This window comes from Ctenopharyngodon idella, chromosome 22, assembly GCF_019924925.1.
Source record: "Ctenopharyngodon idella isolate HZGC_01 chromosome 22, HZGC01, whole genome shotgun sequence".
Lineage (NCBI taxonomy): Eukaryota > Metazoa > Chordata > Actinopteri > Cypriniformes > Xenocyprididae > Ctenopharyngodon > Ctenopharyngodon idella.
Window position 1 is genome coordinate 12,834,593 of NC_067241.1, and position 27,980 is coordinate 12,862,572.

At 35.7% G+C, this 27,980-nt stretch overlaps 1 protein-coding gene across 1 annotated transcript; it reads left to right on the forward strand.

Moving 5' to 3' along the window:
* The first annotated feature begins 731 nt into the window (after positions 1–731).
* Positions 732–27,936, forward strand: LOC127505298 (ankyrin repeat domain-containing protein SOWAHB). Its single transcript, XM_051880754.1, has 13 exons — positions 732–1,000; positions 7,372–7,433; positions 8,576–8,818; positions 11,206–11,322; positions 15,109–15,165; positions 16,148–16,249; positions 16,408–16,419; positions 18,005–18,007; positions 23,485–23,571; positions 23,678–23,732; positions 25,803–25,886; positions 26,409–26,498; positions 26,704–27,936. The coding sequence occupies exons 1-13, from the start codon at positions 877–879 to the stop codon at positions 26,886–26,888; spliced, it is 1,221 nt and encodes a 406-aa protein (XP_051736714.1). The 5' UTR covers positions 732–876; the 3' UTR covers positions 26,889–27,936.
* The last annotated feature ends 44 nt before the right edge of the window (positions 27,937–27,980 follow it).

The window sequence follows — 27,980 nt, forward strand, 5'->3', positions numbered from 1 at the left end:
TGCACTTTAGACCATGCGCTATGATCATTAAAATAGGGCCCCAGAACTTTATTTCTGACTTTAATTTTTATTCCCCAGAACTTTAATTCTGACTTTATTTCTCGCAGTTGTGAGTTTATATCTCGCAATTCTGAGAAAAGAAGTCAAAATTGTGAGATACAAACTCAAGATTGTGAAAAAAAGTCAGAATTGTGAGATAAAAAGTCGCAATTATCTTTTTTATTAACAAGCTTCCATAAAACACAACTTGTTTAGAATTATGGCTTTGATTTTCTCACTGTTTTAGAGTAAACTGGTTTTGGAAAATATATATTTCATATTAAAATTCATAATAGTATTTTTTTGCATAAAATTCTATAACTTTTTTTAAGTTCGCTTTTTTTTTTTTAAGCCTTTTTGCACTTTAGCAATAATCTGCCAAGTGTCTTCTTTAAAAAGAGACCAAACTTAAGTCTGCTCCAAAGCATTCAATATTTACGACAGTTAGCGTTGGAAATTTCATTTTCAGGTCTATGTTCAAAAAGTGAATAAATGGATTTTAACTAGTGCATAAATATAATTTAGTATAATAAAGTCCATAAAAAAATACAATATATTTAATAAAAATCATTATTGAACTAAAATATAGTACATTAATTTCAAAAATCGCCACTCGAAGAGCACCAGAGGGTTAATTCTCCAGAGCACAAAGAGTTAACTGTAGGAGGTGCTCTCTGCAGATTTGGGTGGAGTGAACTTGGCCAGGCGGTGTACTTTCTTCTTCAGTAATTAGCTTGGCTTCCAGCAAAGCCATGCTTCAGCATCTTCGAGAACAACCCATCACGACTAGAGCGCATCTGTTGTAAAATACAGTTTATTTTCAGTTCCCTGTCAGAGATGGGCGAAATCAGTGAAGCGTCCTTACTGGATTACATCTGTTCCTCAGGAGGAAAAGTCAAAAATTCTGATCTGTCCAAAACATATAAGCATTTTATAAACCATAGCGATTTGCAACTACGTGGTGAGTAAATGAGAATATGACATTTTTCACATTCGCGTTCGCTTTACAACCAATCTACACTGCAAGCACGCGACGCAACCCGTCACGGGGGCGTTCACACGAGACGCGTTTTTGCGTTTAGAAACTGAATGAAACAGAACGCGCGGGGTCTTTATTATAAGTTAATTAAATAAACTCAATTATTAATGCGACACGCCGACTTAACGCAACACTCGAGGCGCGACGCAACTGAGGCAGCGCAGACCAACGATTAAAAGCTAGAATTGACCTTTTCATTTTGTCGAGTTGCTAGCAGTGTAAATGCGGTGTTTTTGATGGCAAAGTCTCTGACACGTACATTTTTCATTCTATAATAAGAATTAAAAACTGCATACTGTGCTTTTGCTCTGTAAATGGCTTTTAGCGTCTTAAAACATCTAAAGTAAACTGTGGCAAACATCTGCTTTAGATTAGAAAAGCTCTACCAACAGATAGAATTACACATGGAATTCTGTCATTTCCTTTACTCCCTCAGGAAGGGCCCCCACATTCCCTAACCATGACAGTGGAGTTCTAAATAGAATATGTAGTTTACTATTTAATTCATATTCCAATATTAATCAAAATATGGCCATATTAAATTGTGTAATGCATTAAACTGATTGGCATAACCATAGTGAGTTAATATTCTGATTTATATAAATCTGAATAACACATGCCTATATATAGACTATAAGTGTTAATTTATATATGTGCATATAAAGGTAATTCTGGGTTATATTAGCCTAGATATTACTGACAAAAACACATTTGATGCAAGGAATGCACAGTTTTTCTTACATTAAGCAGAATATACCCAAATTCTGATTGATATTGTAGTATTCCTATGTATATACTTAGCTTTGAATGGCTGGTTCTGACTTATTCTTTTCTGATTTTGCTTTTCTGATGGATCAAATGTTGTTTTACAGTATATGATAGGCCTATATAAGCTGATAAATTGTCCAATGTTTGCATCAAATGATATCTGTAGCAAGAGTTGTCAAAAGTACTGACTTCGGTACCAAGTCGGTACTGAAATTTTAAAAATGTGACGCTTTGAGCGCTGTTGAGCGGATTTGTAAACACCTCTGATTGGCCATTGTGTTCACACGCTCATCAGAAATGTCTGTGATTGGCTTCAATGATCAACGCTTCAAAAACAGTGTGCTGATAGACGCCTGCTTTCAAAAGCTACTGCTCCCACTTTCAAATTCAGTCACTTCCATGTGCTTTCAAACGCTCCGTTGCGTTGATCATTGTAGCCAATTACAGACATATCCGATCAGTGCGTCAACACAATGGCCAATCAGAGGTGTTTATGAATCCACTCAACAGCACTCAAAGCGTCACATTTTTAAAATTTCAATACCAACTTGGTACAGAAGTCGAAAAATGGTAGCTGCTTGCCTGATTAAGAAAAGCATGAATTCTCTCACTTGTTTCAGATTCAACAGCCTTGTCAATGAATATTGCAAAATTATTTGCAGATTTTTTTTTTTTTTTTTGTGAATTACAATATTGCTTAATGTCAGCATGAAACAGAAGTTGCAAAAGGCTTTTCTTCCCTATTGTGAAGTATATATTCGAGTGAAACGGCTTCTGCAACAAGAAAAGTTTAGGGCGGGGCTTGATTTTGTCCTTTAGGGATTGATTGGATGCAGTTGGATGGTTGTGGTTTGCTATTGGTGGATCTCATGTGAGTGACAGGTTGCCCCGCCCTTGCGTCAGTAAACACATCATCAGAGAAGAGGTGAGATGTTGCTGCAAGAGGGAGGGGAAGTTATTTTGAATTAAGACTACGAGAGCACATGAATTAAAAAAAAATATTGATGTGCATGGATAAGTCATTTATAATACTGCAGTATTCCATAAAAAAATAAGAATGGTGAATTATAATTTCATGGTGACTTTAATCATATTGACTTTTCCCTATAGTTATCAGCATCTGTTATTGGAAAACAGATACTGGTTTAACACTAGTGTTTTGTGTGTGAACATTAAATATTAATGTAAAAATGAAATGACATGTCTGCAATGAAGGGCTTGGCTACAGCAAAGTGGGCCAAATAAAAAAACATGATGGTCTCATAAACCACTTAAATTGTAATTAAATTAGATGATATTGCATTTAATCCTACCTACATGTGTCAGACATAAATTTATGAAACAATTATCCGTAATGGCTTATAATGCTTCGTCCAGCTGTGCTTGTACAGTTGTGTACAGAGGTTTCAAAATCTGCCTTCATCTGGGACCATCTGACAGCTAACAAATTATCATAATTATTCTCGGTTACCACATCAGATTATTCTGGGGTTATAATGATTCCAGTCCTTTTTAGGATGGTGGTTTTGATGGGATCTCAGGCAGTTGCTATATATTCTGCGTGGGAACTTAGAGTCGTCGTGTAGTTGGCCAGCATAGACTAATAAATTTGCTCAGAAAGCTAAACAGTGTACCTCTCAGTACCATGGCAGGAATTCTGCTGGCTACAACTGTTAAGTGTTGACTTCCCTTAAGGTTTCCTGTTGTTGTGGATGCTGTGTTGCAATGTCATCCCTGTCTTTTCCCCTGGCAGGAAACGGAAAGGTTGTGTAGGGTACATTCTCTATTTAAAGATCCAAACCCTGATATATTTTGCCTGTTTGGCACAATCCAGTTTAAGTGGTACTGTTTAACCCTTTATGGATCATATTATGTAGTGATGTGTTTGAGAGTTTAACAACATCCCCAATGTTCTACTTTTAAGTTTTTTTTTTTGTTTGTGGTATCTGACTTTTGACAAAGTGTCAAATGTTTCATAAAGACCTATTTAGGCGAAAGACTCAAGAATTGGATTTGTTTGTTTATTTTATTTTTCATTGACAGGACATTTTATTAATTCATTCATAATGGTCATTAGCAATAAAATCATTAGTTCATAAGGTCTTCAATCATTAAAAAAATGCAAAAAATGTGAAAATATACTTTATTATCATGCTTTTTTAATTTCTACATATATATCAAAATATATCATTGCTGATATATCAACATCATTATAACAGTAATCACTGATATCAATACTATTCGATGTAACTTTAATGACTGGGGCCCGAAAAGTTTAGAGAAAAACTGTAACAATGTACAAAAAAAATAAAAATAAAAATAATTAAATAAACTAATAAAAATGTGATTAAAATAAATAAAACATCTGATTAAAATAATAAATAAATAACACTAATTTGAATGAATAAAAAAATAAATACATATTCTAACAGTACTATAGTGAGTAAAAAATAATTTAAATAAAAATTTAACATAATAGAAACTAAATATTTATTTATTTATATATTTTTTTTGGATGAGAATGATCATATTTGAGGGTATCTAAAAAACCCTGATCTAGATTATGCTATGCACTAAATATGTGTTGAGCCAAAGGACTTTTTCATTTATATATTTATACTAATAAAAAAAATTAATACTTCAGAATATTGTTGACCTTGGCTCAAAATCTATCATTGCATTTGTCTGTTGCCTTGGGAACCAAAAAACTGTTTCACAGGGAAAAAAAAGTAGGATTGAATAAAATAGCACCTGCAAACAACAGAAATCTTAGTGTGATATTTAAATAAAACCATTTAGAGTTAAAAAGTGCCTTTATGAGAGATGTTTCCATGACAGTCTGCCAAAATCATATGTTTAAGTTAGTAAAACTAGAGCAGCGGTTTTAAACTGTGGGTTGCGAATCGCCTCAGAGGGGAAGTAAGTGGTTCGGTCAAAGTGCAGGAATGGTGGTGCGTTCATGCCATGTCAGAAATATGAAAAATAAACGTTCTCAAATTCAGTTAACACATTTCATGGGTTTATAACTTGTATTTACATATTTCTGGCATGGCGCATCACAGGAGCGTTTCCTGAACTCCCTGCTCCTCATGGTCTGCAGTGCATGTAAAAACAAATAAGCACCACCTGTGTAGTCCGATTCATGAACAGATGACTCTTATGAGCCGGTTCTTTTAATGACTCGTTCAGTGAGTCGATTCTTTTAATGACTCGTTCAGACGACAGGCACCCACACACTACAAGATAATCACGACCATTTTGGGCTAATTCTCCCCTTCCGTTTATGGTTAATTATGGTTCATAACTGTTTATTTTACACACTAAAAAAAAAAATCTGTTAAATTTACGGTGAAAAAACTGATATAATGTTAATTTACCAACCTATTGAAGTACTAATATCTGTTTTGTACCTTTGTAATACACTGACAACCACCAATAACACAGTGGTGATGAGTCACATGATGAATACCGATAAACCAAAAATCAAAATTTATTGGTGTATAAATAAGATTTGTTTTCTATGCAAGGAGGGAGTGATTGCTATAAATAAAATGGTTTGTTCAGTTCAGTGGTGTTGTAATCGTGTCAAAAACATAAGTATAACAGTAAATAAATATCGGTTCTGCATATCGGTTATCGTGCACATAAACACAAATTATCGGTATCGGTTCTAAAAAATCAATATCGGTCGATCACTAGTGTGTGGTCTACTGTCTTGGTCACATTGCGGCACTTCACGCACTATATGAACAAAACTGTTAAATATATGTTTTTTTTATCATCATGTTTGTGATCTCTTTCACATTTTGAAAATCTGACAAGATTTTAAAAATCTTTTAGTGTGGGCCAGCCTTTACCGATTTGAATCCATTTGTCGAGTCTTTTACTGAATGAACTCCGTCAGAGTGGCTACTGAATCAACACATGACTCACTGAACTGCAAGTTCATGTCAAAGCTCATTACATCAATATAGCTGCGTTGTGCCACCAAGAAAGTGAAAAATACAAAGTTCTGTCATGAAACTCTAGATGGCGCAGGCTTCAATCTTCTTGCAATCACATCATTCTCTACAGGGCACATCTGATTGGTTCTTGCTGTATCAGTAGCCAATGAGCTCACTGCTCAACCTTCAAATACTTGGTCAGCATTTGCTGTAGCAGCTGCAGCGTGCTTTCAGAAACCCTCCACCTTCCCCAGCTCCACCTGTATTTGCTATGGGTAATTCGTGTATGATATATATTGTACAGCCGCAGCATGTCTTACTTGCTCTCAGCAGTGACTCATGTGTGTATTCAGTAGCTCGTATTTTCTCTACAGCAGCAATAACCAACAGCAGCAGCAGCGTAGCATATCTATTCACACCCATTATATGCCAAACACTCCGAGAGCTGTCATGACAGAAATACATTTTCCTTAAGGCAATGGAATGAAATTGAAGTAGGGAAAAATAAGTCTTTGGGATCTAAATAAAACTATGAGCCAGCGCTGGGAGCATCTGAGTGATGATCCATTGGGAACGGTCATTGAAAAGGCATATGAGCACAGCAGTAATGAAGGATTTGTTTGTGCAGGTCTCCTCCCTGTCATTTTCTATTCTTGTATAGTAATCCGAGCCAGTCTCTGGTTTCTCCGTGATGCAGTCAGTCTGTGCTGAAGTGATGTTGCATAACATCACAAACTCCCACAGACCAGGAATCAGAGTCCATTGTGTGTGCAAAACGTTAAACAGCTAATCTTAACTTGCAGACAGAACAAATCAATAAATAAACAAGTGTTCAAGGTGTAGTCAAACTCAAACCAGTAAATGTTGCTTTTAAAGGGATAGTTCACCCCCCAAAAAATTATAATTCTGTCTTCCTTTACCCTTATGTTGTTCCAAACCTGCATGACTTTATTTTTTTCCTTCGGAACATGAACAAAAATGTTTATTTATCAAATTTAAAGGGATAGTCCATCCAAAGATGGAATTTTTGTAATCATTTAGTCATGTCTTTCCAAACCTTTATGAGTTTCATCCTTTTGCTGAACGCAAAAGAAGATATTTTGAAGAATGTTGTCAACCGTTTTGGTCCCTTTGACATTCATTGTATGTACAAAAAATATAGTGGAAGTCAATGGGAACCGAAACGGTTTGGTTACAGACATTCTTGAAAATATCTTCTTTTGTGTTCAGCAGGAGAATGAAATTCATACAGGTTTGGAAAGACATGAGGGTGAATAAATGATGACAGAATTGTCTTTTTTTGGGGGGGTGGACTGTCCCTTTAACTACTTTTGTATTCCACAGAAGACAGAACGTCATGCAGGTTTGGAATTACAGGTTTGAACAACCATTTTTTGGGTGAATTGTTCCTTTAAGTACTAGCTTCTGATATGCTTTTGGTTTTCTGAAATGTTGATTTTATATTTACAAAGCAAAGAACTAATGCAAGGTCATATTGTATGAGTAACCTTTCTCTTAAGATATATTTGGAAAGCATGATTCCTACTCTCAACACTTTATTCTCTCTCTTTTCCCCTGCAGCCAAATACAGAGAAGAGTTCAAACTCATCATTGATAGAATTGCTGTGATAAAATCTGAGAATGTGAGTACATGTGTTGTCAAATCATTATTGCAAAGTTTAAACTAATTAACGCTCCCTCAGTCTCATTAAATAATCATTAGTGCGTTTTTGTGTTTGTAATGTGATCACCTTTATTCGCTGTCCCTGAAGAATAGTCGCACAGGTCTCTATTCCCACAGTGATTCATTATTTACTCTGTGACTGGGATAGGTCTCATTTTCTCACATCAGTGCTATACCCCACACCCTTATGATCTTGGATCATTGTTCTAGATGTGTACTTTCCCTCGGATGAGATCACTTTCCATCTGATCTGAACTATAATCCATTTTTTTTCCCAGCCATACAATACTGTTTAAAAGTTTGGGTTCAGGAAGGCTTTATAGTTTTGATAGTTATGCTCACTATTTGATCAAAAATACAGTAAAAACTATTTGTGGTAAAACTGTAATATTATGAAATATTATTAATAACTGTTTCTATTTCATTATATTATATGTAATTTATTCCTGTGATCAAAGCTGAATTTTCAGCATCATTACTCCAGTCTTCAGTGTCACATGATCCTTCAGAAATCATTCTAATATGCTGATTTGCTGCTCAAGAAACATTATTTAGTATTATCAATGTTGAAAACAGTTGTTGCTTCATATTTTTGTGGAAACTGTTACAAAATGTTTTTTTCAGGATGAATGGAAAGTTCAAAAACAGCATTTATTTGAAATAGAAATCTGTTGTAACATTATAAATATCTTTAATGTCACGTTTGATCAATTTACTGGGTCTCTGCTGAATAAGTATTGATTTCTTTTTAAAAAATGCATTATTATTTTTATATGATTGTGTTAAAGAGACCAAAAATTAACATTTTATCATCATTTATTCATCTTAACATTTTTCCAAACCTGTATGACTTGCTTCCTTCTATGGAGATATTTTGCAAATGTCCAAGCTGCTTTTTTTCATATCACTAAAATTAAATTTGTCAATCTCCAAAAAGTGCAAGAAGGAGAAAAAGCACCATAAATGTAGTACACTATAATGCAAATCTTCTGAAGCCATATGATATCTTTGGATGTTTTTTTTTAAATGAGTAAATGAGGCAATTTTGGTGTTTTTTTTTAAATAACAGTATGGAGGTAATGGTTCCCTTTTTTATTTCAGGGAGAGAAATACCTCATCCTCAAGAAGAAGTATAGACAACTAATACAAGAGCGAGAGTCAGGCGCTGGAAAGGGAGGAGAATCAGTCAAGCAGGCTCATCCGAACCCACAAAATGAGCTCCAGGTCTCTAATCCAGTGCAGAACCATAACCCAACAGCTCAGAAAGAGCCAGCACTGGTGGCCTGGTGCTCAGGACCCATGATTACAGTCACAGAGGCACCAGAACCGACACAGACCGATAATGTGAGTGATTCCTGATTATGATATCCATTCTGTTTTACTGCTCATCATAGCATCAGTATTTAAAGGAGGTTACAAGCAGGGTTGCCAGGTTTTCACAACAAAACCCGGCCAATTGCTACTCAAAACTAGCCCAATCACGTTTTGGAGTGGTCCCCCGGTGAAAATTGCATTTCGGAAGGCTAAATATCATGTTATTTGGGGTCGCTTCAACCCACGGACATGAAAAACAACCCGTGGCAACAATGTTAAAGTAGCCCAATTCCGCGGGAAAACCGCAGACTTGGCAACACTGGTTACAAGTGAAATGTGCCTCACAGCGACCAGCAGCATTGGGGGTAACGCATCACAAGTAACATGCATTATGTAATCGGATTACTTTTTTGACATAATGAGTACTTTATAAATTTACACATTAATATTTGAGTCATTACTTTTTATTCTGAGTCTTTATTCTAATTACTATTACATATTTAGTAATTATTTTTTTAAAAGTATTGCATGTTTTCTTAAACACTTTTTAAACTTCTGAATTATATAACATAGTCACTGTACAAAAGTAACAAACACTTACAAGCCTCAGCCAGGTGAGAAAAAGTAGCACAAAAGCAATGTAACACATTACTTTCCATAAAAAGTAACTAGTTAGTTTCCTTTTATGGAAATGTAACTAGTTACTTTTTAGGGAGTAACACAATGTAATGCCTTACTTTTAAAAATAACTTTCCCCAACACTGGTGACCAGTATTTTCACATTAATGTTGTCATAAATGACACATCTTGGTGTCTTATGGTTTTACTAAAAGAAGCATAACAAAGAAGAAGAAACAAGAAGAACTAAAGAGGAATCTGGCTGAGTAATTTGACCGCAGTATTTCAGCAATATTCTGCAAAGTGACGTAATTCCGTTAAACATAATATTTAAAGCTCTGCTTTCCAAATTAGTGAATTATTAATGTCCAAGTATGTGACATAGTCTCAGTTAGACTAGCATGAAATGTTCACATCAACTGAAAAGCATCATAGTGTAAAAGTCTTGGTTTCTATTAATCATTTTCCTGGATATCACCCAGAGTCCAGTGTTTTTCCTCAGACTATTTGCTAAAGCTTTTCTAGCTGGATTAAAGAAGCAGCTGGTGATAAGAGAAAGCTTGTCAAAAGAAGATAACACTGTGTTTCAGTTTCCTTATCTTTAGCTGTAGGACTTCAGCTGTTAAAAGCGTTATTTTGTACCTCATATTGAGACTTCCGGCGAGGAAGAGTATAGTGAGCATGTATAATTTCATTTTTGGAATGAGTAATTGCTATTTGTTTTGCTTGGTTTTAAGATAATCTTCATATATCTTCCAAGCCTTGAAGCATCTTTGGATCATATAAACTTGCATCTCCACTGACCTTGACAAAAACCACAACTACACGGTCTGTGTACAGTGTCATTGAGTATATGGGTTAAAGAAGTTTGCACACAGCTATAATAGCACAACATTCACATCACTATTATTGGCAAGTATAATTATTGTAACTCTGTCATTATGATTTTTATGTAAGAATTGGATCACACTTTAGATTAGTGTCCATTTCTCATAGTATTAACTAACTATTAACTATTTTTGCCTCAATAAACTCCTAATTACTGCTTATTGATAGTTAGTAAGGTAGTAGTAGTAGTACGTTTAGGTATTGGGTACGATTATGAGATGTAGAATATGGTCATGGAGAATAAGGCATTATTATGTGCTTTATAAGTACTAATAAACAGCCAATATCCTAGTAATATGCATGCTAATAAGCAACTAGTTAACAGTGAAAATTGGACCCTAAACTAAAGTGTTACCACAAATTGCTTATAACATCATAAGCTTGGCCATTATGAGTTCTCATTATGAGAATCGATGACAGGGTTATTATAGTTAGCTAAAAGTAAAACTGTTGTTAATTGAAAAGGGCTGAAATAAAATAAAATATGAATATTAGATGGAACAAAATTTGAAATTAATAAAAACTATGATAGTATAAAAATTAATACTTAAACAACACTGGTTGATGAGTGCCAGTTTTCACCCACACAGGGAGTGCATACAGTTCAACACACAAAAGTGTGAATTTCCTGTCAGCACTTATTTCAGCCACACTAAAATTGTGTCTAGAAAACTGTTAAATAGACATACTGTATGAAAGCATGAAAGTGGCTGCATTTATCTCTGAGCAATGAAATACCATCTATAGTTATGTTTTCCTGATCTCAGAATAAAGATTGGATGCCTTACATAGATGTCTGCTGAGAATGCATTTGGCCCCCTTGTTGTTTTGTCAGCATCAGCTGATTTGAGTGCTGTGAAGTGATCCTTACTAAGTGTTCTTAGTGAAACTTCTCCTTTTCTTGTGTTCAGCAGGCAGACAGCACCCTCTTACCGCCAGCAGAGGAACCAGAGAAACCAGAGCTTCTGACGGAGGAGCTTTCAGCGTCAGACAGAGAAGATGAACTCGACAAGGATTCAGGGTCAAAGGTTAGAGCCAAGTAGCTTGAGTACCCTTATCTGTTTTTTTAATTGATCACAGACTATTTAAGATGTTAATCTGTTGCTGAATTCAAAACCGCATACTACTCTTACTATTTCTGCCATAGAAAGATATGGTAAAAGAGGTACGAGTAGTATTTTAGTATGCGCTTCTGAATTCACCACGTGTCAAGCCTTTTTTTAAATATTCATACTCAAATTCAGCTTGTCAAATTGTGAAACCCCAAGAAAACTAAGAAAACGAAAAGGTATTGAAAATATGTTTGAGAACTCGGTAACACTTTCTATGAAGCCTGTATTTATAATGCATTATAAAGGGTATTCTTAATGCACTATAATACATGCATAATGCCTTATAAACAACCTTATAATATGTTGTATCATATAATCGTAACAACATCATGTCAATAATCATAACAACAGTAATAATACTTACCTATTTGTGGTTACAACTATTAAGGCAGGAACACACCAAGCCGACAGTCGGCCGTCGGGAAGTTTTAGTTCGTCGGCTGACTAAGTTTTCTCAGTGTGTTCCGCGCCGTTGGCTGAAGTTGGTCCTCGTCGGCTTTTTTTCAGCCGATTCAACATGTTGAATCGCCGTCAAAACTCTTCAATAGGGTATTTGTCGAACGTCACGTGACCAAACCAGAAAACTGGTCTCATTGCATCTGTTGTAAGAGAAAGTGTTAACAGTAGTATGAACTGATGGCATATCTATGGACTTTTAAGGTAATCAGCGAAACTACCTAGATCACATTGTTATAGGTGTTTTATTCTATTAAATATCTAAACATTAGCGTGAAGAAGAAAAATGAAAAAAGCTTTTAAATATCAATCTACATATGCGGGGGACATCAGTTGTGCTCATCTATGCTTGCTCCTTTTAAGTTATCTTGAATAAAGCAGCAATTTTTTCATGAAGCACATACAAAAGACCGGAAGCAATCTGATCTGTTTTACAGAATACGGAAGTTAGGTTGTGCATAACCCCTATTCGTCGGGCCATCTGATCATTCTGATTGGCTGTTCAGCTACTGCCACCTGCTGGTACGGAAAGGCATTTCATCTTACGCAGGCGCAGAACGGACGTGCTACTTGGCCGTCGGCTGTCGAGCGTCTGTTTGATGTGTCAGGGCAACTTTGGACCCAGACGCTGCTGACGTGAGCCAACCCCGCAGTCTGCATTCGTCGCCACTAGTTCGTCGGCTTGGTGTGTTCCTGCCTTTAAGAGTATGGTGATTTATAACACAAAATGAATTTTATCCACTTAAGTCACATTTCCCAAGTCACATATCATTACTTAGTATCATACTATATCTTATGAGTGTTTTTTTACTGCTTAAAGTAAAGTGACAAAAACAAAGTCTTATTTTATACATCTAAAAAGCTTTATAATGTGGTCATAATTTTTATAAGTGGTCTTTGTATGCTTTAAGTAAAGTAACAAAAGTTAAGTTTTCTTTTAAACAGCCATAAGATATCATGAAGTGGTTATAAGACATTTCCGTTAAGGTAAAATCACAGTTTTGTGGAAACGTACAAAGGAACAATACATTCACAGTTAGCAAATCATGTTTTATTCACAAAAAACTTTTTACCAAATGCAAATATCACTTATAAATATGACCACAATATAAAGCTTTTTAGATGTTTAAAAGAAGACTTTGTTTTTGTCATTTCATGAGATGATACAACACATTATAAGGTTGTTAATAAGGCATTATGCATGCATTATAAATGCAGGCTTCATCTGGTGTTATAATTCATTGTACTCTTAAAAGTTATAACCACAAATAGATAAGCATTATGATGTATTGTACATGTTGTTATAATTATTTATGAGATGATTCAACATATTATAAGGTATTATGCATGTATTATAACACATTAATAATACCCTTATAATGCATTATAAATACAGGCTTCATAGAAAGTGTTACAGAGCTCTTTTGAAAATGATGATTGGCATGTGTACTCGCACATGTGAAAAATGTAATTTAACTTTATATTTGATTACACCACTTCTTAGCTTTAGATAACATTAAACCAGCATGATTACTTAGATTACGTTTCTAAGAACTTAGCACATGCTACATTTTTTCCTTAAGATAATCTTATTATTTGTCATTGCTCTTATTTGCTCATCCTTATTTGTCATTCGCCCCAAAGCTGGCACAGAGCACCATAAACAAGCTGCTCATTTGATATCTGCAATACCAAGACTAACCAAAAGGTGGCGCCAGAATAATTAGCTGGATTTGAAGGGCCATGTTTCAGCCAGGGGTGACAGCATGAAAGACACATTCATTTACATTTGAATGAAGCTTTCTATTCTTGTGCAAAACAGCAACATGCTTCACCTCATTATAGAGAAAATGATCATCTGTGCCCTCCAAACATTTGTATGCAGATCAATCTGAGATGCGGCTAGTTAAAGGCCATGGCATAATGTTGGAACATGAGATTTGATGCTTTTTATTATTTTATTTTATTAATCATATTGAGTCTTTTTTATATTTTGCTCTTAGAGCTTTAAGACAATGAATGTTTGGTTTTGCATTAAATGTTTCTCTTTCAACCACGACACATGCAAACTCTTTAAGTGGAAGAGATTCACACTTGAAAGCTCTTCACGCCCGAAAGCTCTTTCCAAGAAGCGAGACAAAACTGACTAGTGCTTCTGAAGAATTATTACCGTGATGCACTGAAGCTGAAATCATCTGCATATTAAAATAACCACATTTTAATATTTTACAATGCAACAGATCTCCTTCATTGTGGTATCCATTACTGCGTTCGGGTTACGCTACTGTGATTATTGGTTACCAGTCTGGTTGATTTTCAGATGGAAAAAATAATAATTTTGCATGCAATTATTCAGTCTCTCACCTGCTTGGGTACATTCATTCTTGTTTCAAAAGGAAATATGTCTGGTTTAAGCACAGGTAAATAAATATTGCTTGCAGTCTTTAGGAAAAGAGGCCTTATTAGTGTAGTAGCCTATACGAAAGAGCACAAGTGTTTTCCCACTGTCCGCTCGGACACTCCGTCGCTGTCCTGAGAACAATTAGCAAGCACGTGCACTGCAAAAATGACCCAAACGCTCCATTTTCCCTCACATTAATCAGCGTGACTGACACTTTGGTACATAAAGAGAAATTGACCATCTCTTTGGCTCACAAAGCAAGCTGGTGGATTCTGGTAAAACAGCGTACGATAAAAAAACAAAAGACATAGTTAGGGCAATTTGGTGCTCATTGGAGCTAATCGTTCACCTCTGGCTCTTTTAAGCATTTTTTTTATGGTTGTGTGACCTGAGAAGAGGTCAAATTGGAGGAATTATCCTTTGTTCTTACTGTTCTTCCATTTCAGTTTGTTGTGTTTTTGAGGTAAACGTCCCTGGAAGTTTTGTTTCTGGTATTCAGTAGAAGTCTGTGTACTGGTAAATAGAGCAGCATTATTGGTGTTTCCTGTATTTGCTGTATTTACATCATCTTTGTTAGGGCCTATTTATGTCTTTGTGGTCTGTTTATGTTGTTTACTTGCAACCAATGTTCTTTCAGTCTTGACAGCGCTGGGTTTCCCTCACCTCATATCACAACTACAGAAGAGGAAGCGCATGGTCGCCAAACCCAAATACCCACTCTAGCATGTCAAATTATTTATTTTACTAATTGTACAGTTTCACATTGACTCCTCCATGTTCCAGGTGATACTGACAGGTGGTTTTGTGAGTGATCTCAATCGTATCGTATCCTGTTTCTTTCCTAGAGTGAATCTGAGCAGGAGGAGGAGTGTGGAGGCAGTTTGGGATCCACCGCTGTGGCTGTGAGTATAATAAATCATACTTCATGATATAGTTTACAGTAAAATATCTTCTCTAGAATATCTCTGTTTCTGTAGTTACTGTTACTACAATGAAACTGTGGTTTTTGTCCATTACTGTCGTCAATTAAACCACAGAAAGATTCCTAGACTGTCTGATGGAGAGCCAATATTAATTTATCACTAATTTGACGGTTAAAAAAAAAAGATTTTGTGCCCTTGATTAAGACACTTAACCTCAGGTTACTCCAAGTTTCTCCCTGTAAGAATTACTGTCAGTTGCGAAGGATAAAAGCATCTGCTAAATAATTATTTACTTACTTTTTGGTCGAATAAAATAAATTCACCATGGTAAATGTTTGGAATTATGTGGACTTTCTGAAGTCTACATAAGGCAATACACTACCATTTAAAAGTTTTTTTTTTTGAAGAAGAAGAAGGAAATAAATACTTTTATTCAACATGGACACATTATATTAATCAAAAGTGGCAGTAAAGACATTTAAAATGTTACAAAAGATTTGTTTCAAATAAATGATTTTTTTCCATCCATCAAAGAATCCTGAAAAAAAATTATCATGGTTTCCACAAAAAAACAAATTATCGAAATTAACATTGATAATAACAATAAATGTTTCTTAAGCAGCAAATCAGCTTGAATGAATTCTGAAGGATCATGTGACATTGAAGACTGGAGTAATGATGCTGAAAATAAATAAATGCAGAATTAAATTATTTTAAAATATATTCAGACAGAAAACAGTTATTGTAAAGTGTGATAATATTTCACAATATTGTTTTACTGGATTTTTGATCAAATAAAAGCAGCCTTGGTGAGCTCGAGACATTTTTCAAAAACGTAAAACATCTTTAAAAATACAAACTTTTGAACAGTAGTATAAATGTAACTAGTAATGGGATTTTAAAATTAGTTTTCAGTGTAATTTCACTAATATAAACGAATTCTCGTTCATTTCATTTATAGCTGGATCCTCTTGAGAAAGAATGGATCTTCTCGGCAGCAAGTGGCAAACTGTCTCATCTCATTCAGCTCCTGAAACAAGACTCTTCTCTGGCCAATAAAAAGGTGAAGAGAGCTTTATTCTCTCCTAAAATGTCCTCCTGTGCCGTATAATATGTCCCTCTCTGCCTGAATGCCTTATGTGATTAGAATGCATGCATCTCATAAACTTACTTTTAATAATTAATGTTTCTTGGTCTTTTCACATGGTCGGAACAAACCAGGACTTTACCTCAGTAAGTTTACAACCAATCATACAATGCTACACTTACAGTACCAGTTAAAAGTTTGGGCACACATAATTGAATTAATATTTGTCATGATATTAAAAAATTCAGCATAAGATCTAAATTAAATAGTTAAATCAGTTTTGTAGACAGATATAAATTCTGGTACTTTTTTTTTTTTTAACTAACATTTTTATTATATATATATATATATATATATATATATATATATATATATATATATTATTTTATTTTATTTATTTTTTTTTTTTTTTTGCTAAAATACTGTTTTGCAGTAATGTTATCACTACATACTTCCATTTGTGATATTTCTTAGTTTTAATGACTGATCTTCTAAAATGTCAGATATGAAAAATGTTATTAATAATAATAATAATGAGTAGATGTGTCCAAACCTGACTTGTAGTGTACACAGGATATTTAGTGGAACCTAATTTTGTGATTGTACGAAAAATTGTTCATTAATGGATTTTTTTTTTCTCTCTCTCTTTTTTTAAATTCTCCTGGATTTGGCTCCTAAAAGGGGGTGAGTTGAATTTTGCCTTCTTCCTTTTTCAGTGTTGGGGAAACTGTTTTATAGTTCTCCAAACCAAGATCATTTTTGATCATGTTTGCTCGGCTGTAAAGCTGCATACTCACTCAAAACAGCAAGAAAAACACAGCAATACTAGAAAAGCTACATATATAAGTATGAAGTTAAAATACAGTTAGTTCTTCCTCAACACTGTCTTTTTAAAGCGTCATTGTTTCAGTTCATTAGTGATGATCGGTGAGTCCGTTACAGCACATGTCAGTGTTTACCAGCACTGTGAGCAGCTTGTCAGCGACGTACATAGTTCTGGACCGCCGATTCCCTGTGGCTCCTCGCAAGGTTACCGACTTTCCACAGTTTCCACTCTCGTACCCAGGTGCAACACAGACCAAAGAGCAAAGCTCAACCCCAATCATGCATTTCAAAGGATTATTTTCAGAAGGATTATGAAAGATAGCTTTTTAGCTCCTTCACCCCCCAAAAACAAGCTCAAATCCTTTTATTTGTCCCCCCTGTGCGCTTAAGAGCTTTGAGTCAGTGTTTGTGGTCCCTGCCTGGGCCGGAGTTCTCACACTGTCCTGTGCCGGACCACCTTCTAAGAACCTCTAAGCCCTTCGCCTTCCCCGCGCAGACAAGATACAACGGCGGCCATTGAAGTGCGGGGAGATTAGGCCTCACCTCAAAGACTTCAACCACTTAAAGATAATCTGAAAGTAATAGAGCAGGCTGGGATTAATTGGAGAACAATCGCCACCGTGTCCCCAGGAAGGTGGTAAGTCTGACCCCCAGGTGGCTTTGATGCCCCCCTTCCTGAACCAGGAGGCATGCCAAGTGAGCCACCTCTTCTTGACTTGGTACAGGGCAACTATGTTTGCGAGATGTCGTTTTAAGAGGTCATCCAACTTCTTTCCTGCCATTTTGCCTTCTACACTATAAAAAATCAGAAGTTGAGAAAACTCAACTTATATACCCGATATACTTCAAGCGAAAACGAACAAACTGGTGTGATGTCAATTCGAACAAAATCACGGCAAAACAAAGTTCGTTTGGAGTTTGTTTCTGGAGTTCGAAGCAGCTTTCCAAAGCAAACTTTACAATAAACGCCTTTTAAATTACCATTGGTCCATAGCGATTATGTAATAGATGGGTGTGGCTCTGAGGCTCCGCCCTCTTTGTCATGGAAGTGTTCTTCTGTTCAGTCCATTCGAGGTCAGACGTCCACTAACCGTGTTCGATAACCGTATACTGCTTCGAACGTATTTTGAACTTCTTTTTACCCTTAAGCAAAGAAGTAAAAAGAAATTGGCCGTAAGTATCGGGCCTTTACTTAACTTATGGAGTAATTGTTGTACCAACTTAATTAAAGTTGGTCTGTGCTTCATCAAACACAATATAGTAAGTTCTATCAACTCAAAATTAATGTTTTTTACTAGATCCACGTTCAGTCAGCTTGCATTTTAAGTTAAAGGTGCAGTATGTAATGACAGCTAGTGGTTGAAATGGGTACTGCACTCCAAATTCAAAATATTATAGAGAGTCGTTTCCCCCGCCCCCTCCATCTCAGACTCGGCGCTCACGCTGGTTGCCAGGTTGAGGATACACAACTGGTGTAAGCGCCATTGACAATGGAAGGCAAGGAGACTTACCGCGTTGCAAGGATTTATCCGCGTTTTAATATGTCCCCGTTCATAGAGATTTGTAGGCCGATACCGAGGCTTTTTAGGTCGGGTAGAGTCTGTGATCTCTGACCTAGTTCTTTTTCTTGCTTCCATGGCTGCAATACACTGTGTTTCCCTCCAACTGACAACCCGAGCAATACATTTGAGTATATTGGCAGTGGGCGGGATCACACAGACCAAAACAAAAACAGACATTCTGACACAAAGTAGAATAACTGGCTGTAGCTTTGTTTTTCAGAGAAACAAGTATGTGAACTTTGCATGTTTTCTAAATATCTGCAAATATTATGGTATTTTTATGCTTTAGTGCAGTCAAAAGATTACATACAGCACCTTTAATATATGCATTGATATTATAATTATGATGTAGAACTTTCTTAGTTTGTCTAACTTTTGTAACAGTTTGTTGAGCCAACTGAAAAGGTTATATAGAATTACCTCTATACACCAAAGCAAGTTGTGTATATGTGCAGAAATGGAAGAAATCTCAATGATTTTACAACAAAGTATAATCAAAAACACTGCAAAGAGCTAAAACATCTATTATTTCTGAATAATCATAATTCTGTCTGCTTTGACCAAAAATACAAATTATTCAAGTGCATCAACAGTGATCAAACTGAGCTTAAGATCTTCCTATGTAATATTTTAAATTGCCAAAAAAATTGACTCTAATTGACATTTTATGTAGTGTCAACTTTTTTGACATTTGATAGTGTAATTAACCTTTAAAATAGAGTTGGTCTCACAAAACGAAAGTTGTTTTTTTTACAGTGTAGCTGTCAAAGATGCTCATTTTTTGCTGTCCTGGATCTTTTCTACCACCTCTATTGTTTAAGTCTTAAGTTTAAGTAGCTAAGCTTCGCCTTTACCCTCTCAGTCGCTAAAGTTACACATCACCCCGAGCCCGTAACCCGACACGATGCGCATTATCTCTGTTTTCCTTTCACACGTTGGAAGCTCCTTTGGGGGAAAATTCCAATTCAACCTCTCGCAGTGAAGCCCATAAATAAACAGTCGCGATCTCAGATGCAACGTAAACACTGCTTCCTTTGAGCCACTCGAGCAGGACCGCTCGCTTTCTGTCCACCAACAAGATAAGTGTAAATGAAAAGCCACCTGTGCGCTCATCTCTTTCTTTTTGTCTCCTTCTCCGACATGTCATCCTCTCCTGACGCCTCCCGGACTTCCTCCTTTCCCAGTTTGTGAGTACATCATTTATCCGTCTCTCTTCTTTAAAAGCCGCAGTGAATATGTCTCTTTTGGTAGTCATCACAAAGGTGCTATTTGGTTAGTGAGAGTTAAGGGATCCCCGCCAGGCCAAAACAGGAACCTGAGGAACAAGGGTAGGAGACGTCACATCCTGTTGACCGTCGTCCGTCACGCCGAGCCTCCATGAGACCTGTCGGGCTGTCAGTCAAGCATGTGTGCCGGCCAATCCATCTCAAGGGTGCGACAGTCGAAACAATAGAGCGGCTGATAGGGGAACCAGACTTCATCTATCACAATATGTCCCGCGGGCAGGACTGGAAACACCTACAGTAGACAGGACCCTCCCTTTAGTACAGAACACATGCTTAAGAATACACAATAGTGGAGATATGTTGCATACTGTCACTGTGTACAGATGAAAATGTATGCAGTGTACATACATAAACATATCAGAATGCAGTACATTGTTGTCACGTGACTTCAGTCAGCGAGAAGGGTCAAGTTAATAAAAACAGAAATAAAAAGTTTATTTTGGCATTTTTAGTGACAGCGTGTGTAAAAATGTCTTAAATTTGGTCAGTTACTAAAATCATAGTTGATAGATATTGCACTGTAAAAAAAATATTTTCATGATTTATCACAACATTTTTTTTGTCAAATCAACTTTGATAATTAATGTGGTTCAGATAACATAATATTTTCAGTTTTTCTTGATTAAACCAATCGCCTTCATTGTATTAACTCAAATTTTTAATTTCAACCAGGTAACTTACTATTTTAAGTTAAACCAACAATTCTTTTTTACGGTGTGCAATTCAACATATTATTTTAAAGAAATTAATACTTTTATTCAGCATGGACACATTAATTTGATCAAAATTGACAGGAAAGGCTTTTATAATGTTAAAAAACATTTTTATTAATCAAATAATCCTGAAATACAAAAATGCAGCACTGTTTTCAACATTGATAATAATAATAAGCAGCAAATCAGCATATAAGAATGATTTCTGAAGGATCATGTGACACTGAAGACTGGAGTAATGATGCTGAAAATTCAGTTTTGCATCACAGGAATAAATTACATTTTAAAACAGAAAAACATTATTTTAAATTGTAATAATATTTCATAATATTACTGTTTGTACTCTATTTTTGATCAAATAAATTGAGCTTTGGTGCAGAAGAGGCTTCCAAAACATTTTTTAAAAAAACTTACCAACCTCAAACTTTTGCACAGTAATGAATGTTATACTGGAAATGGACACTCACTCAGAGCCCATTGCATTGTGGGATACATTATTCTGTATGAATATATTCCCAAAATAGCCATGTTATGCAACAAAATGCATTTCAGTGTGCTACATTGTTGTCACATGACCTCATTTTGTTTAATTCAGGAGGTGGCGTCCTGTTCTCGCAGTCATCTTGGAGAAAAAAAGAGTTATTTTGTATTTTTAGTGCAGTTTTGTGAAGAAATGTTTTAACTCTAGGCTGTCCAAATGTAGTATTTGACAAACTGATGTTAAAAATCAAAGTAATATCAGCCGAAATAGAATGGATAAATAAATAAGTACTTATGATTTTTTTTTTTTTATTTGCTGTCAGTGTTAAAATGGTATTCTTTGCAAATTTTTATTTAGTATTTTTTTGTATTTCTTCAACATTGTTTTAAAAGCATGTAAGGATGCAGCTCATGAAATTGGTTGAGGTTTGGTTTAACATTCCAGAAACAGAAAAAGTGACTAAAGCATCAAATGAATGTTTAATTTGATTATGAGATTGTCTTTTGTCTAACTTTAGTGTTTAGTTTTTTTTTTTCTAAACAGAGACAGTTATCTTTCCATAAACAGAAAATTCTGCGGTAAATAATGTAGGTCATAACTGAATTTGATTGGATCATGAAAATTCAGTTGTGATTTTCTTCGCCCACATCAGTTGAAAAGAAAAAACATTTCAGATGCAGAGAAAAGTTACATTTTAATGCTTTTTGATATAGTTTTTCTTCAAAAAAAAAAAATGCACTGAAACATTAACCACATTAAAGTAGTTGATTTTGATATGTGAAGAGTTCTGATAAAGGAGGCGTGTCACTCAGGCTGAGATCAATCTCCATTCTTCATGTCGGGCGTTTAGAAGCTCCAGCATCCGTGCATGTGTGCGTATCTGAGCTTGTGTGTGGTGTGCGGCCCCTTCTCCTCTTGACAGGCCTTGTCAACAGGCTGATGCCTGGGTGGGTCCTCCATCAGAGGGTCATACCAACATCATCAATCTTGCACCCCGTGACAGGCCTGTGCTCCCCCCGCAGTGGGCACACTGGTTTGTTGTTTTGTAATTAGACCGCCATTAGATGGCAGGAAACCGTCCCCTCCACACCCTCTGTGCACAGCTGGGGCCCGCTGGCAGCCTATGGGAGCCACGGGCCGCTCCACCGCGTGGCGTTAGGGGGGTGGGGATCTACCTAGTTGGAGAGAATGAACATGCGGAGTGTAAATGATGTATTACAAGATGAATCAGATGGGTTGACGATCGTGTACTAGCTCAAACAAGCTGGTCAAACAACCAATATGAGGATTCAGATTGACCGTGAGACCACACTGAAAATCTGCTGTTTTTTGGATTTGGACAGGGAATAAACAGTTTTAGGATGAAACTTTTTAAAATTATTTATTAACAAATTATCTATTTAAAAAATATATAAATGAATTAAATCGAAATGTATGAGAATTATGTAGTGACCAAAAAAATGGTAAACCAAATCTCTCAAACGATTTCATGAGCTGCATCTTGGGATGCTTTTAAAACAATATTGAAGGAAAAAATAAAATTAAAAAATAAATAATAAAAATGTTTATAAATAAATAATTAGTCAATAAAGTAAAATTAATAAATATTGAAATAAATATTATAATGAATAAATAATATTTGAAGAAGGAATAATTAAGATTCTGCACAATTTCTAGGTCAAATGTAATAAAAAAATAAAAATGAATAAATGAAAGAATAAATAAGAATAAATATTAATATAAAATAAATATTTTATTGAATAAATAATGTTTGAAGAAGGAATACTTAAGATTCTGCACAGTTTCTAGGTTGAATGAAATAAATAAAAAAAGTGAATAAATGAAAGAATGATTAAATAAATATTATAAACAAGTAAAATAAACATCAAGATATAGTAAAATAACTTAAATATAATAATGAAATAATAATTGGAAAACAGTTTTATAATTAATTACTAAGTAATCTAATTACTGTAATTTAATTACGATTCCCTTGAGAAAGTAAAGGATTACTCTTAATTTTCCTTTAATTTAATTGCAATTACATCATAAGTAACTGTATCGAAAACTGTATAGACTATAGAACAATTCTATATAAAACAATAGTGGATTTAACATCAAATTTAAATGTTAAAATGTATGTTTTTAATGTAACCTTTGCCCTTTACACACTTTAGTGAAGATTTTGCACGATTTCTAGATCAAATGTAAGCAAATTCGTGACACTAACCATGTTATCAAGAGATCATACTTTGTGCAGGAGGATGTTATTTAAATAGTTATTTTATATTTTATGTAAATATGTATACATTTTAGTATTGTAACATTTCAATATCTCTTGCAGACAGCGCTACACTGGGCTGCGAAACACGGTAAAGAAGACATGACCACAGTGTTGGCGGAAGCAGGGGCTGACATCAATACGAAAGCGGTAAGGACAGATATTACTCAAAAATCTATTCATTTTGAGTCAAATACAAATACATATATGCCTACACTCAAATTCATTTATTTTTCTGTCTCTTTTTCTCTCACAGCATGTAAGTACTCCTCACCTTACACTCACCCTGGATGTGACGGCATGCATGGGCTAATGTTTCTCACGTGTGTGCCAAGCTGCCAGAAGGTGTCCGTTTTTAAAATGTCCACTTCTGACATAACTCCTCTGAAAGGGTATGTGGGTGCCCAGCTGTGCAAATGAATCCAGGCGCTGTTTGAGAATGTCTGTTCATAAATCAAACTCTGTCATGTTAACAGCTTCCCTTAAACAATGTCTTCATGTATTCCAACAGCAGGCTCAGAGCAAAGCAATTTCACTGAATTACCAGGCAATTATGATTCTGTCATTAGATTTTGTTGCTGTAACCTCAGTTAATTTATGTCCTGTCTTTCTCTCCCACTCTTCTTTCTTTCTCTCTCTGATTCTGTTGTGATATGTTTTTTTTGTTTGTTTTTTTTTATTGGGACATGGGCACTAGGGGGTGAGTGTCGAATTTCCCTTCACCCTGTCCGTTTCCTTATCACTTCTGATTTGTGGTGAGATTTATCACTAGAGTTATTTAAAACGGAGAACCTTTTGTCACAAATAACATTATCACCCCAAAATCAAAAGAAAATAATAAAAATATATTATTAAAGGTACACTATGTAACTTTTAGTGGCCCTCTAGTGGTTTAAAAACAAAACTGCATGCATTTTGCGGAAGAACATTGTTTTGGTTGTGCTTCGGCTCTGCGTGACTGTGAATATGGTTATCATACTGCTCATAAAACATTCACTACTATAGGCTTAAGAGATATAAACAGTTTAGACTTAAAGGATCTCAAGCTGACTAGCTGAAGACTTTACTGTAGCTTTACCCATTTATAGACAAGGTAGTTAAAGTAAATTCCAGCACATAATGAAATGATCCTTCACAATAGATGTTTTACAATGAACTCTGTTCGAGAGCTACATATGGCTATTTATCTGTTCAATAAAATACTTTGCTCATCTTTTGAGTAATAAAAACATCATCTCTGCATCGCTTTTACAACATTTCAAATCCCTCACTTCTCACTTTCTCTGAAAAGCCAAGCCAATGTTGATTCTTGTTTTATTACGAGCTCTTTCGCGTTCTCTTTCTGACATGGAATGGGTTTCCATGACCGAGCAGCTGCATCCAAGCTTTACATCACCAAGTGCAATGCAAAGCGTCGGATGCAGTGGTGTAAAGCACGCCACCACTGGACTCTAGAGCAGTGGAGACATGTTCTCTGGAGTGACAAATCATGCTTCTCTGTCTGGCAATCCGATGGACGAGTCTGGGTTTGGAGGTTGCCAGGAGAACAGTACTTGCCTGACTGCATTGTGCCAAGTGTAAAGTTTGGTGGAGGGGGGATTATGGTGTGGGGTTGTTTTTCAGGGGTTGGTCTTGGCCCCTTAGTTCCAGTGAAAGGAACTCTTAATGCTTCAGCATACCAAGACATTTTGGACAATTTCATGCTCCCAACTTTGTGGGAACAGTTTGGGGATGTCCTCTTCCTGTTCCAAGATGACTGCGCACCAGTGCACAAAGCAAGGTCCATAAAGACATGGATGAGCGAGTTTGGTGTGGAGGAACTTGACTGGCCTGCTCAGAGTCCTGACCTCAACCTGATAGAACACCTTTGGGATGAATTAGAGCGGAGACTGTGAGCCAGGCCTTCTCGCCAACATCACTGCCTGACCTCACAAATGTGCTTCAAGAAGAATGGTCAAAAAGTCCCATAAACACACTCCTAAACCTTGTTGAAAGCCTTCCCAGAAGAGTTGAGGCTGTTATAGCTGCAAAGGGTGGGCCAACTCCATATTAAACCCTACAGATTAAGAATGGGATGTCATTAAAGTTCATGTGCACGTAAAGGCAGGCATCCCAAAACTTTTGGCAATATAGTGTGTGTGTGTGTGTGTGTGTATATGTGTGTATATATATATATATATATATATATATATATATATGAACCTCAATGAACCTCAAATCTAAGACAATGGGTACATTCTCATTAAAATAAAGTCACAGTACATCTTCATATAGATAATGCCATTTCGTTATTAAAAATATATATTTTTAATTAATTCTTTTGATTATGAGGTGAAATATTATCTGGACATGTTCTTGACAATCTTTGTGATACTGACTCTTATTCTCAAAGGGATACACACCTTTACACATTGCAGCACTGCACGGACATCGACATATAGTTGACCTGCTGGTTAGGACGTACGGTAAGTATGTTCTTCACATTTAGTTGAAAATTGTCTAACTTTTTAAATCATCTCACTCATTCAAGAATGGCTGTTTGAAAACAGACTTCATTTTACATTTACTTCATTTCATGTCAAATATTGCTCCAGTAAAGCAAATTCTTCCTGATATAACAGATGAATATTGTTTTATGAGTAATGGACCATATTTCACTGCATTTGAAGTAACTTTATTGAAATATTTGTGATTATTTGTAACTTAATTGGCAAGATATTTTCCCTTATAAAACAATCTACATGCTTGGCGACATGCAATTATTTATTTAATTAAGGATGACAAAAAACATGCAAGTCATTTTTAGAGAGCAAATATATATATATATATATATATATATATTGTGTCTGAAATGTCATTTGCTGTCTTGTTTATTATTTACTTCTTGTTTATTAAACTGCAGAATCACTTGTAATTGTGCTGTTGAACTGAATATCAACGCTTAATTTGCTTAATTTAATATTGCTGAAATTTGAACATGTTCACAGGAGCTAAGGAGAACCTGCGGGACTACAGCGGTCACTTAGCATGTCATTACCTCAATTTACGGGATACACAATTAGAAGACCAGGAACTACGTGAGTCAAACTTCATTCTTGTTTTTTTGTGCAGCACTGAGGATGTTTTCCACATTAGCAGAAGCATATGGTTTCTCTGAATCTACAGGGTGCCTCGTGGATCAATTTTAGACTGTTTGTCTTCACCCTATTTGTCCTTCCAGCATGTTATTTCATTCACAGTGTGGTCTTCTTCTTAACTCTGCTTTGATGTTTGTTCCTCAAGCTGAAGTCAGCGAGTGCCAAAGTCTAACCCAGGCCGGAGAGCGCAGGAACAGAAAGATCACGTCATTATTTCACTCCATGAAGAAGTGGGGTTCAGCGGAGGATCTTGCGCCGGTACCGGAGGAGAGGACTGTTGCTCATCAGCTCATGCTGCCTGCGTTTAGGCCTAGAAAGTTCTCACGGTAGACTGTGTGAAGTCCAAACATCTTCAGTCTTGCTTTAGTGCCAATTGGATAGTTTACGGATGAAAACGCACTTGTTTTCTTTGCTGCTTTTTTCTTTTCGCACAAATAGTATGATGTAATTATATTCACAATTCAGCTTAATAATTAGCTTAGCTAGGCACACTATGTAACTCTAGTGGTTAAAAAAAAACTGCATGCATTTTGCGGAAGAACATTGTTTTGGTTGTGCTTTGGCTCTGCGTGACTGTGCGGATGAATATGGTTATCATACATTCACTTAAAGGGCTTAAGAGATAAAAGTGTCACTTTCTCTTTTTGCCAGCAGACTCTCCTCTGTTCAGTGTTTGTTTAAAACGGGTGATTCTCTGGAGGTTTGAGATTTAACTGCTCCATGTCAACCTTTCTCGCTCATTGTGGCAACTAACCAATGCCACTCACACACCGTACACACGTCAAAGTAGCCAGAGGAACTTTTCTCTATTTATAGATAAATAGCGAGTGACGGATGTACGCGATTTCCCGACAGGTCTAAAATATAAACACTTATAATAGGCTTACCATACTGAATCAGGGTAAGACAAAAACACGTTTTGGAAGGATTGATGTATTGACCCATTGTTTAAATTTTGTTAATTTTGGGGGGAAAAAAAAGTTACATAGTGTATGTTTAAGTTCCATCTTGAATAGAGACCAACTTCAGCATTTCTTTGCCTTATCTTCACCTTACAAAACTTAAAAGTCAGAACCACAATTTACGGCTGCGTGAGAATGTACCAAAAATACCCTATTTTCATATTGTGTTAATGTATTATGTAATCATAATTATGTTTATGTAAAGATGTAATGATTTTCTCTGCCTCTGAAATATCTTTTCTTTTATGATGATGTAACCAAGGCTCTGTGGTCTGTGAAAAATAATATCAGCCAATAATATCACAGCCAAGTATTTTACAATTCAAGGGTGTCTTTCCTGTTACCTGAATGTTTATTTGAATAATGTAATTTATTTTCTCATATATAAAAGGAAAAATAAACTGTACTTCGGATAATGGGTGCTCTTTTCTTCTGTTCATTATTATGTGATTTTCCTCTA

Excerpts from the sequence above, each read along its gene's own strand:
- LOC127505298 (XM_051880754.1), top strand. The coding sequence starts at position 877 with ATGGGCGAAATCAGTGAAGCGTCCTTACTGGATTACATCTGTTCCTCA. Across the intron at positions 1,001-7,371 it reads TAGCGATTTGCAACTACGTG|CCAAATACAGAGAAGAGTTC; the intron begins GTGAGTAAATGA and ends TTTCCCCTGCAG. Across the intron at positions 23,572-23,677 it reads CTGACATCAATACGAAAGCG|CATGTAAGTACTCCTCACCT; the intron begins GTAAGGACAGAT and ends TTTCTCTCACAG.